At 47.5% G+C, this 11878-nt stretch overlaps 1 protein-coding gene across 1 annotated transcript; it reads right to left on the bottom strand.

The window, feature by feature from the left end:
- Positions 1-2618: 2618 nt before the first annotated feature.
- Positions 2619-7777, bottom strand: LOC309963562 (uncharacterized protein C9orf152; the record flags this gene model as incomplete). The annotated part of the gene is made up of 2 exons (XM_082842017.1): positions 2619-3812; positions 7585-7777. 2 exons carry the CDS (start codon positions 7775-7777, stop codon positions 3301-3303), a joined length of 705 nt encoding a protein of 234 aa, XP_082698143.1. The 3' UTR covers positions 2619-3300.
- Between the last annotated feature and the right edge of the window lie 4101 nt (positions 7778-11878).

The raw sequence follows: 11878 nt of genomic DNA, 5'->3' as shown, positions 1-11878 counted from the left end.
AGCAGCCCTGTGGGCAGGTCCTCACTGTGGGCTGGGTGACCCTGAGGTAAGCTGCCACAGGCAGGATTTACAATGTGATCTGGTTATTCTCTAGTTTAGGAAAACCTTCTTCTGCCAACCCTGGGGAGAGTGTGGGAAAAGAAGATTAGCTCCAGTCCTGTCGGGGGAGACGATCAGAGTGGGTGGCGTGACAGCCCAGACATAATCTGAGCTCTTTGCCCCACAGGTTTGACCACCCATGGGTTGGGAGAAGCATGTGAGTGTGGTTGAGAAACAGAGATTGCTCTGGTCTAATGCTCCTGGCAGAAGCAGGCTTGTGGGAAGGGAGTGGGAGGATTCAAAAGCAGGCTTCCTCTTGCCCCTCTCCCTTCAAGCTCTACCACAGGGAACACTTAATCCTCAGCTCCACCCCAGGCACGAGAATGACCCCATCCCAGGAGTAGGCCATGTCTCTGGGGCAAACACACCCTCAGCCTTGGTAGCTGTCAGCTGGCTCTGACTTGAACGGGCCTGCCCTTGGCTGAAAAGTTTTCCCATATCCGGCATTGCCTCTTGGACTCTGGCCTCTTGAACCGGTGCTTCAGGAAAAGCAACTCCAGACAGAAGAATGTGGACTCTAGAAAATGGGGATTTGTAGAAGGTTTGCAGTTCGGGGAGTGACCTGGGCAAAGTCTTGCACTGTCTCTTGCCTCTGAGGTCTGAGACCCCACATCCTGGGCTCCCCTTCTCTCCTGGTCACTCCTCTTCAGTGTCCCTCACTGTCTCCTCCTCCCCGACCCCACCTCTTCTCAGTAAGAATTGGAAGAATCCTTAGAGATTTTTCAACTATGTAAATTGGGAGTTTTCAGGACTCATTCTGGACCCGGTCTTCTCTCTATTCTCTGCATAGGTGAATCCATCCTTTCTTATTCTAAGTACCTCTGCATACTCAGGACACTTCAATTCTTATGTCTAGCCCAGAACTCTAGTCTCATTTATCCACTTGCCTATTTGATATCTTTATTGGTGTGTCTCTGAGCACCTCAAACTCAGTATCCTTCAAACTGAACTTGTAATTTTCCTTCAGTAAATCCTATTGTTTCTATCTCCAAAGTATATGTATATCAAATGTATCTACTTTTTTCCCCTTCTTCTGTTCCCACTCTTTTTTTTTTTAAACGTCTTTATTGGAGTATAATTGCTTTGCAATGGTGTGTTAGTTTCTGTTTTATAACAAAGTGAATCAGCTATACATATACATATATCCCCATATCTCCTCCCTCTTGCGTCTCCCTCCCACCCTCCCTATCCCACCCCTCTAGGTGTTCACAAAGCACCATTCTGCTCCCACTCTTGCTTGAGCTAACAACATCTTTCCCACTGAACTTCCCCTGGCCGTAATTTCCCCTGACATTGCCTCTTAACATGACCATCCACTCATTCTCCATAGAACGACCAGAGTCATCTGGTTGAACTGCAAATCCAATCATTTTGGTCTCATATGTAAATCCCTTAATGGCTACTTATTGTATTCAAAATAAAATCTAATATTGTACTATGACCTGGCCCCTCTCTACCTGTGTTAGCCATCAGTTCTGCTCATCCATATTTCCATTCCTTCTCTCCTTGTGGGCACATGAAATGAATGCACTTCCTCATACCCTTGAAGTGGAGATATGCCCGTGTTGCTTGCTTTGGACAATGAAACATAAGCAAAGTGATTTGAGAGCCAGTATGTGACTTTTAATGCACTTTCTTCTGCTACAGTGATTAGGGAAACCAGTATTGATATGGTGGTGCCACAAGACTGAAGCAGCTTGAATTGTTAGTAACAATGTAGGAGAGCTGCCCTGGAAGTTTGCCCAAATCCACAGTGGAATTTTCACGAGTGGGAAAAAAAAAAGCTGCTGTGTGAGGTTTGGGAGTTGTTTGTTACTCAGCAAAACATAGCCTATCCTGATTGATACACTGTAGAAAGAGGAGTTACTTCTGGGAAGCCTCTTTAAAACAAAAGCAAAGGAAAAGTTTTTTCAGAAAATTTCCTTGTTTTTCATTAGACTATTAAAAAAATTAACAACTGGCTCTTATTAATTATTCACAAAAGGAATCACAGTGAATCCCCAAATTGGAGGGAATTTCGGGGATGGCCCAAGGAGAAGGCACATACATATTTTGACAGGAAATGACACTCCTAGGTAACATCTCTCGATGTGGGTGGGCAAGACTGGATCACCATGGGAACAAAAGGAAGATGTGGGTAAAACTTTACAGAGAGAGAATCTGGCATGAGGAAAAGTCACTTTAGGTGTGTTTATTAAAGTTAAACATTAACCAGGTAAGATAATTTCTTCCCCACCACCCAAGTAATACCTGCTTCACTTTGTCTTTGGTTTAAAATATACCAGGAAGGATCTGAATGATTCAAATTTGGCTGAAAAGGGAGCAACTTTTGAGGAATACATACTTTCCAAGCAGGAACATTTCTTTATCTTCTTCTTTCAGGCTTCTATTACTATATATCTTCAATGATGGGCAGTGTTTAATTTGGAGAGAGAGAGAGAGAGATTGAAGAAGGGAAGAAGAGAGCAAATAGGAAAAAAGGGAGGGAGGAAGGAAGGAAGGAAGGAAAGGACAGAGAGAAGGATGAAAGGAAATAAATCTATAATGAGACTGGAATGTGCAGTCTCTGAGAGGGGAGAGATGACCAACCCTTCCTAAAGACACTTAAACACACAGAACAGTAGGTGTCCTTGTTTTGACCCTTTTTACCCAGGGTGACCATACTTTGGGAGGCCCAAGCTAAAATGGTGTGGTCACTACCAATGAATGTAGAGACTTGTGAGCTGGTCTCCAGGCATAGCGACCAGAAAAAGGAAATTCTCAGAGCCCCTCTCTTCTCCAGAACATGTGAGAAATCCTCAGAAGTTACTGAAAACAAGATGGCCCACGCCTGTCGACTCTAGGGCACTGCAAAGGCATCCCCTGGCTAGGGTCTCTGTCTTACGTTTCAAAATTCTCTAGTTCTAAGGACTGAGTCGATGTCCATAGCAATGTCTTCTTATATAAGCAGAATGGGGCTGCACTGATCAGACAGCACTCTTTCATCCTGAGCTGTGAGCAGTCTGGTCTGGGCAACCTCTCTTTTTTTTTTTTTTGAAGGACAAGTCTACGTGCCCACTGCAAAGTTCATGTCCCACCATCCCGATGATTGATGTAGTCCAGTTCTGCTCCCAGCTAGAGGCCCTAGCTGTGCCTCTGCCTCCTAAGTTCTTAGGTGAGGCCATAGGTGGCCTCAAGGTTGAGGCCTTTGGGTGGAAACCTTCAGGCTGGGCCATATAAGCCCAGGTTCCGGGCCGCCTGGGAGATCCTGGGAGTTTTCCTCTGGGGAAATGGATAGTGAGCTGGTCTTCCAGACCTGTGTGGCTTCTTTATGGGGGGAGGGCCCTGAGCGCCAATGTTTAAGCCAGATCCCACTGCCTTTGTTTGGGTATCGCCCACCTGACACTCATCCTGGGCTGCCTCTGGGATCGTGCTTCCTTGCTGAGTCATCTGAGTGTCTTCAAACAAGCCTGGGAGCCTTTGCTCAGCCCCCATGAACTTGTCCTTGTGCTTTACTTGATGACTGGTTTCCTGGTGGAAGGTTTGGACCGAGCGGTGCATCTCTAGGTGCGTGTGCCATGGAGACTCGGGGGCCTGGAAACAGCCTCTGTCAGCCTCCTCCAGCATCTCCTCTGCCTCAGGATCCGCCTCTTCTAGGGACAGTGAATGCCTTCTCTCCTTGTTAATCCAAACAGCACTGACCATGGCCTCAGCAGGAGCAGGCATGTTCCCTCCTGAGAAAGCAAGGCACCAGCAGGGTCACCACTGCAAAGTACATGGGTGGCTCTCATTTTGGGGGTCTCAGAGCTTTCAAGCTGAAGGAAGGACATGCCAAATACATCAGGAGGCCAGGTACCCAACACACTGCATTATCTCTAACACACACACATACACACACACACACACATTCATGCACAATTATTCATTTATTCAACAAATATTTATTAGGCCCTTATAATGTGCCAGGCATTATTTATTCTAGGTCTTGGGAATACAGTAATGAACACAGACAAAATCTACCTCTTCATGATGTGGTCTAGTGGAGTAGAAACAGAGTAAGCAAAGAAACATACTATAATAAAGTTGCTGGTGGCAATCAATGCTATGGAAAACCATTCGAGTGTGATAGGAGACTTCAGATTTTGACTGCAGTGAGGGAGTCTACCTCTTCATGATGTGGTCTAGTGGAGTAGAAACAGAGTAAGCAAAGAAACATACTATAATAAAGTTGCTGGTGGCAATCAATGCTATGGAAAACCATTCGAGTGTGATAGGAGACTTCAGATTTTGACTGCAGCGAGGGAGTGAACCCTAGGAAGAACTAGGGAGCTCGCATTTCAGACTAAAAGAATAACGGGGACCAAGGCCACAACATGTGTTCACCCACATTGTGAGTCACATATACTGGCCAGTGGAAAGGGTTATTCTTAACTTACAGGGTTTTGTGTTGTGGGATTCTGATAACGGGTTTAGCACCCAAAGCAGAGGAGAGGGGAACTGTGTTTTGAGGCAGTTCCTTTTGGAGGACTGGTCTTTATCTTTCTGAACCATAGCCACTGTTCTGGGAACATGTTTGCAGCACCTACTGCTTCTCTGAACTGGCTTCAGGGATGAGAAGGCAGACCGATGTCTGTCTTCCTTCTCAGGGACATCTTTTTGCCACCTTGTGGAACATGATAGTTTCTTGTCAACTCTTGGTGGCATTGAGGGTTAGAGAAATGACTGAAAGGCATTTTCCTATAGAAAGGAGACCTGTGGCCAGCCTGGAATTCCCTCTGAAATGCAGTGAAGCTCCCTTGAGCATTCTGACGTTTGTCCCTGCTGGAGGCCCCTAGGTGACAGAGTACATGGTGTGAATGGAGAGATGGTGTTGAAGGAATAAAGCCAGAAGGAAGCCCTTGAACTCTCGTGCTAGGAATCCAGAACACCTGCCACTGCATCTCTAGAACCTAAATTCATTCCATAACACAAAGGATGAAGAAAGCTAATTCCAGAGGGCTTCCTTCCATTAATCAGCTCCCAGAGCACGTGCCCTTCCAGATACAACCCAGTGTCTTAAGACACTGAGATCTAGTTTTAGTGGGAGCCAATCTCAATGGCCACTCTGTCTTCCTGAGTCTCTGCTATGCTGGACACGGAGGATCCCTAACCTCCCTCTACTTGCTTGGTTTCATGGCATTAATATCTCCTGGTTTTCTCCTATCATTTAAGAAAAATGAACTGTGGTAAGACACACAACATACAACTTACCGTCTTAGCCATTTTGAAGTGTACAGTTCAATAGTGTTAAGTCCATTCACATTGTCGCGCAACCGATCTCCAGAACTTTTTCATCTTTTTCAAACTGACACTATACCCGTTAAACAACAACTCTTCATCTCCCCCACCCTAGCAAGCACTGTTCTACTTTCTGTCTCTGTGAATCTGACTACTCCGGGTACCTCATATGAGGAGATCATTACAGCACTTGTCTTTTTGTAACTGGCTTATTCCACTTAGCATATGTCCTCAAGGTTCATGTAGGTTCATCCAAGATTCAGCATGTGTGAATTCCCTTTTTCGGGCTAATATTCGTCTGCTACCATTTTGACTGCTATCTTCCCTGACTTTTCCTCTGCTTGTCCCTTCAGTATTTGAGTATTGTAGAACTCTAATTGTCATCCCAGCCTCTTATCAATTTACACATTGGTCCTCCACAATTTCATCCGTGCCCATGGCTTCAACTACTACCAATATGTTGATGACCCCCAATCTATATCTCCAGCCCACATTTCTCTCCTGAGATCCAGGCTGGTTGGAAGTTTTACAGACAACTCCCTCAAATGCAGCATATTCACAAACAAATTCATCTCTTCCTAATCAGAAATCTTTTTCTCCTATATTCTCTATCTCAGTGAATGGTACCACCATCCAGCCTGTTGCTAATGTGCAGGCAAAATTGCTTTTTTGCCCCCTCCCCCAGCATCATTTTCACCTCAATTTTGTAATCTTACTCTGATTTCTCCCTGGAGAACCACCTTATTCCTCACGCCCAGTCCAAGTGCTTCAAGTGTCCTTCTAACTCAGATTCATGTGACGTAACGATCTGGTCCTCAGCCAATTAGCACAGAAAGCCCTAAGGAGCTTTATACGTATGAATTTATTTAGTTCCCATTCCCAGCTGAAAGGCAAAGAAGCTGAGTGACAGAGTAACGTACATGACTCGTTCAAATCTGCACAGAGCAACTCAGCAGCAGAGCTGGGACTCAGGTTCAGGCCCTTCTCCAGAGACCAAGTACAGGAACACTCCATCAGACAGCACACTACTTCTCACAGTTAGAGCAACAATGTGGGCTTGCAAACTGCTAGACATGCCCTGAAAGACTCTGACTGAGCCTGCGGGTGAGCAGTCTTGCCTGGGGAAGCAGAGCCTGAGCACTCCCCCTCGCATTACCCTGTTGTAACTCATGATGCAACTAATGTCCATGACGCAACTCATCAAGTGGTGACCACGGAGGAGGGAGGTTTGAGTTCTAGGATGCAGGAGAAAGGGGCAGCGGGGAGGGGTGGGGCAGGGGTGGTCAATTCTACGGGGCGTGCTGAGTTTGAGATGTCTTTGGGGGCATACCCATCACATGTATGGGTGAGTCTGAACCACAGGTGTGTTAAATCTGTGTTCATTCGATACAAGTTTAATTAATGCTCGCTGAATAACTGAATGAGTGAATACCCTTGAGGATGGAATAGGGCTTTAGGAAACTCCCAGCTTCTGCCCTGCAGAGAGAGGGGGCTATTCGGCTGAACCAGTTCAGTTCCAATGGACCCCACTCACTGGCAACAGCCCAAGTTGTGAGAGGTGGGTGCCCTTAGCCCAAGGCAGTGCCCTTCCTGTCCCAGACAGTGAGGACCCTCTGGCCCCTGGTTCCTTCCCAGACTTGCCGAGAGTGGGGTGGGCTGCTCAGTGAGTCCTGAACTGTATAAACAGCCACAGAAGTTCCCAGAGCACAGCCCTGACCTTTCAGGGGGTCTTCCTACCTCTCTCGACTTGCCCTCTCGGTTAGAGGATGAAGGGCGGGGATTTGACCATCGCTTGCTCTCTGAGCCCTGTGCTCCTAACTTCCTCCTGGAATAAGTCTGAGTTCCCAGAGGGAGGAGGCTGCTCCCCTGGAGGCGGGGCTTCTGTGTCTTAACCCCACCCCCACCCCAGCTGCTGTTTGAGGGGGTGCAGAGCTCGCTCCGGGAGCCTGGGTGCCTCCTGGGTCCCTGAGCCCTGCGCTTCCTCTGGCCAGCGCTCAAGTTGTTGGGAGCATCACGTGTCCTCTCTCCCCGGCAGCGCGCTGCCTGCCGGCTGCCAGCTTGAGGCCCCAGCGGAACAGCCCTGCACAGGCCAGCCCGCCTCCCTGCCCTTCCCCACCAGGAGGCCAGCAGAGCCCTGGCCCTGCGCTGGCCACGTCTCAGCCACCCATTCTGCCCACAGCCAGGCCCTCGTGCCCTTCCCTTCTGCCCCCAACACCTGCCCAGCCTTACCTTTCGGGAGCACCACCACGTGGGCCTGGGCCTTCTGTTGCCGTCTCAGGCCTGCATACTGCGCTCGCAGGAGCTGCATGCTGAGCAGGGGCCCTTTCCCTGGGGCCTGAGTCCCAGAGCCGTCGGCCATGAAGGGAGACCCCAGCTGCCAGAAGTGGGGCAGGGTAGGGCATGGGCAGGGCAATCCCTTCATCCGGTTCCGGGAGCAAAGCAAACACTGATGGGCAGGGCTGGCGGGGGAGGTGGTAGGGCTCAGGGAGAGGAGGGGGGAGAGGGAAGTGAGGAGAAAGGTGGAAAGATCTGGAGAAGAGCAAGGGAGGGAGAGCCAGAAATTGGGGGAAGGAGAAGGGTGGGAGCGGGCGGGAAGGAGAAGGAAAAGTTGGAGGGGGAGGAGGGAAGGAAGGGGTGCAAAGAGGGGATTAAGAATGGAGGAAGGAGGTGATAGCCGCGGGGGATGAATGGGGGGAGAGAAGAGTGAGCACGGGGTCGGGGGCAGCAGGAGGAGGGAGGGGGCAGGGAGGGAGTGAAAGTGAGAAATTGATGGGCAGGGAGTGAGGGGAGGAGCCGGGGACAGAGAAGGACAAGCAGAGCTGCTCGGAGCCTTTTGGGGTCCAAGGAGTATCCTATTCCAGGTCCTTCACTGCTTGATCCGAAAGTGTAGAATACGATTCCAGGAGCTACAGTGAAGCCTCCTGTTTCCTGGCAGAGCTGGAGCTAGTGCTGGGGGATGCCAAGTGCCCGCCTTGGTTCACACCCCTCGGAGCTAGTGCTGGGGGATGCCAAGTGCCCGCCTTGGTTCACACCCCTCGGAGCTAGTGCTGGGGGATGCCAAGTGCCCGCCTTGGTTCACAGCCCTTGGAGCTAGTGCTGGGGGATGCCAAGTGCCCGCCTTGGTTCACACCCCTTGGAACTGGAACAGGATGTTTGTCAGCAAACCTGCCTGTTCGGCTGGCAGTTGGAAAAGGAGCTGGAGCCTCAGGAATATGCACCAGCATCCGGGCAGAGGGAGACCCAGTAGCAAAGGTACCCCTGAGACCTCCACTCACCACCCAGTGTGCAACTCAGGAGAAAGCCCAGCCCCAAAGTCACTGCGGGGACAGAGCCAGGGGAGCCCTGGCCTCTAGCCAGCCCCACCTCTTTGACATTTGACGTAGGCTCTGTGGTCTCAGCATTTCCCAACCAGTTAAGTTGGTGTTTATCTTACCCACAGCTACGTGCACTCTCCCCCTCTGCTTGCTAGCCCCACCATGTCTATAACCGCTTTGAATCCTAAACCCTCTCTCTTACACCAGCTTCAGCCTATCCTGGCTCCATTTGGTGGATTAAGTTTTCTATCTTCTCCTAACATAATTACCCAAAATATCTACAGAGACAGTGGAAACAGTAGTAGCTGAATTTAGGAGACATCTTGGAGAATAACTGGATGGTATTTAGCCATAGGACATTGGATGAGAGATGGAGGGTGAAAGTCTGTTGGATGTTATACGCCGTATACATATATGCTATATACTTTGTTGGGTGGTATGTACTGCTGTAATAAGGTACCGCAAATTGGTTGGCTTAAACAACAGAAATTCATTGTCTTAGAGTTCTGAAGGCTGCAAGTCCAAGGTCAAGGTGTCAGCAAGGTTGGTTCCTTCTGGGCATTGCAGAGGGAATCTGTTCCGTGCCTCTCACTTTGTTTCTTGTGGTTTGCTAGTAACCTTTGGTTTTCCCTGGTTTGTGAAAGCATCACCTGATCTTTGTCTTTATATTCACATGGTGTTCCCCCTGTGTGCATGTCTCTGTGCCCAAATTTCCCCTTTTTATAAGGACACTAGTCATATTGGATTAGGATCCACTCTAATGACCTCATCTTAAGTCAACTATTTATATCTGCAATGATCCTATTTCCAAACAAGGTCACATATGAGGTACTAGGTTTAGGACTTCAACATATGGATTTGGCGGGGGGGGGGGACACAATTTAACCCATATCAGGTAGAGAAATGGTAGTTCCAGTCACAGAGATGGCACAGGAGAGGAGAAGATTGGGGCAAGGGAGAGGAGGAGGGATTTATTTTAGATGTTATGTTTGAGGTACCTATGATTGTTGGGTCATCAGGAGGGAGTTAGAAGCTTGGTAGAGAGAGGCAGATGTCATTGTTTGTGAAAATGATACAGTTCATTACTGGAAAAGTTTTATCATTAGATAGTCACGCATATAGAGAATTGAGAGATGGTCCAAAGTTGCTTTCTTTTCCCTTTTCAGTCCCCACTAGCTTGTTCAAGTTCATGTTTAATGGGCAGAAGAGTGGTCTCCTCCATGCACTTCTACTTTCTTCTTTCTCCTTTCTTGTCCCAGCATCTAACTTCTTCCTCTTGGCATCTGGTCCATCATTATGTTCTAACTACTGAGAGAGGGGATGAATTGTCTAGGCTAGTGGGGATTCTACAAGACTACTTTTTAACATAACTTCTGTGCCACTATTTAAAAAAAAAAAAAGACTCTCTTTCCCCCACCTCCTCAAGACCTCTGCAGTTATCCTGGCTTGGGTTGGGTAGGGCTCCATCAGTGGGAGAGTATATACTCCAGGAAGAGGGTTATGAAGGTGAAAATGTTCACCCTACTGTATAAGAATTGAAGTCTTCAGTCCATATGTGTCAGCTGAAGTCTTAGAATTGAATGAAATTTCCAATTTAGGAGGATATTTCAAGATACCAAGCTCTAGGAAGACCAATATTTAAGGGGCAGGCAGAAGTAAGAAGGTAATGTTGAAAACAGAGAAGTGAAATCAAAATGATAGGAGGAGAAACAGTGAAGAGCGGCATCTCAGACTGTAAGGAAGGAAAGAAATGTCACAAAAGAGCCAGACTGGCCAAAAGGGGGAGACAGAATCTCTTGATTACCTTCCTGCCCTATAGAATGGTATCTGAGAAATATACACAAAAGACTGGTTCTCAATCTGGCCACACATTCAGACCACCTTGGGAGTTTTATTTATTATTTTTTAATTAATTAATTAATTTTTGGGCTGTGTTGGGTTTTCGTTGCTCGGTGTGGGCTTTCTCTACTTGCAGCAAGTGGGGGCTACTCTTCATTGCAGTGCGTGGGCTTCTCATTGCGGTGGCTTCTCTTGTTGTAGCACATAGGCTCTGGGCGCGTAGGCTTCAGTAGTTGTGGCATGCAGGCTCAGTAGTTGTGGCTCGCGGGCTCAAGAGCGCAGGCTCAGTAGTTGTGGTGCACAGGCTTAGTTGCTCTGTGACCTGTGGGATCTTCCCGGACCAGAGCTCGCACCCGTGTCCCCTGCATTGGCACGTGGATTCTTAACCACTGCACCACCAGGGAAGTCCCACCTTGGGAGTTTTAAAAGAAACACCCATGCTTGAGTACCTCCCCTAAATATTCTGAGTCACGTAGTCTGGGGTGGTATCTGGAGATTGGTATGTGTCTAATGTTCTCCACTGCTCTAGAGAGCCAGCTGCCCAGATTTCTGAGTCCCTGGGTCTCTGGTTGAGAGATAAATTGTGGGAAATAGCCCGAGCTTCTTCATCCTTTTTTTTTTAATCAGGGAGCCTCTCTAGCATGAGCTGAAGACAATAGGGACCCCTCCATTCTAGTCCAGTTGCATCTGCCATCAAATTGGACTTAATTTCTACTATATTTGGCATTTCTTTATCAGTCTTCATCTTTTAATATTGATAGTTATCCCGCTCTATGGTTGTATCTTTGTAGGTATTCCGATGAGAATCAGGAGAGGCTACCAACTGCTGGTTGCCTGACTTTTGGAAGCTTAAATTCCTTCTTTAATTCATATGGTTCCTCTTTCTCTTTTAATACCCAAATCTTTAATCTATTTGGAATTGATTTTAATGTGAGAGTTTCAGATAAAGCATGAATCTAGCTATTTTTCCTCCAAATAATTGTCCAGTTGCACAGTAGCACTTATTGAATAAACTTCCCTTTCCTTATGTTGCAATTACAGTAATAATAGTGTAAGAAAACATTGGCAATGGTATCCCATTCCAGAGAGTCTTCTGAAATAAATGAAAAATGTTATTGAGCTGGAGCCCTTCCTGAAAAATGATGACGGCTACCACTGAAAGGACATGCTTTATTATTCGGGAGGACTCACCAGGGGAGCAAGGAATAAGCTTGCTCAGGGTTCCAGACACCAGAAAGAGATGAGATGCCCTGTTATTAGAAGAAATATTTTCTTTTTTCCGTATGGTTTAAACTGTACTGAACCTGAAAATGAAAGTCTGTGTTGAGAGGTAAGCATGTGTTTAATCTAACAGGGTCAGTAAAGAAAGG

This window comes from Leucopleurus acutus (genome assembly GCF_964270905.1).
Source record: "Leucopleurus acutus genome assembly, chromosome: 7".
Taxonomy (NCBI): domain Eukaryota; kingdom Metazoa; phylum Chordata; class Mammalia; order Artiodactyla; family Delphinidae; genus Leucopleurus; species Leucopleurus acutus.
The sequence above is the reverse complement of the archived record's forward strand: the minus strand, read 5'-3'. Positions and strand labels throughout refer to the sequence as shown.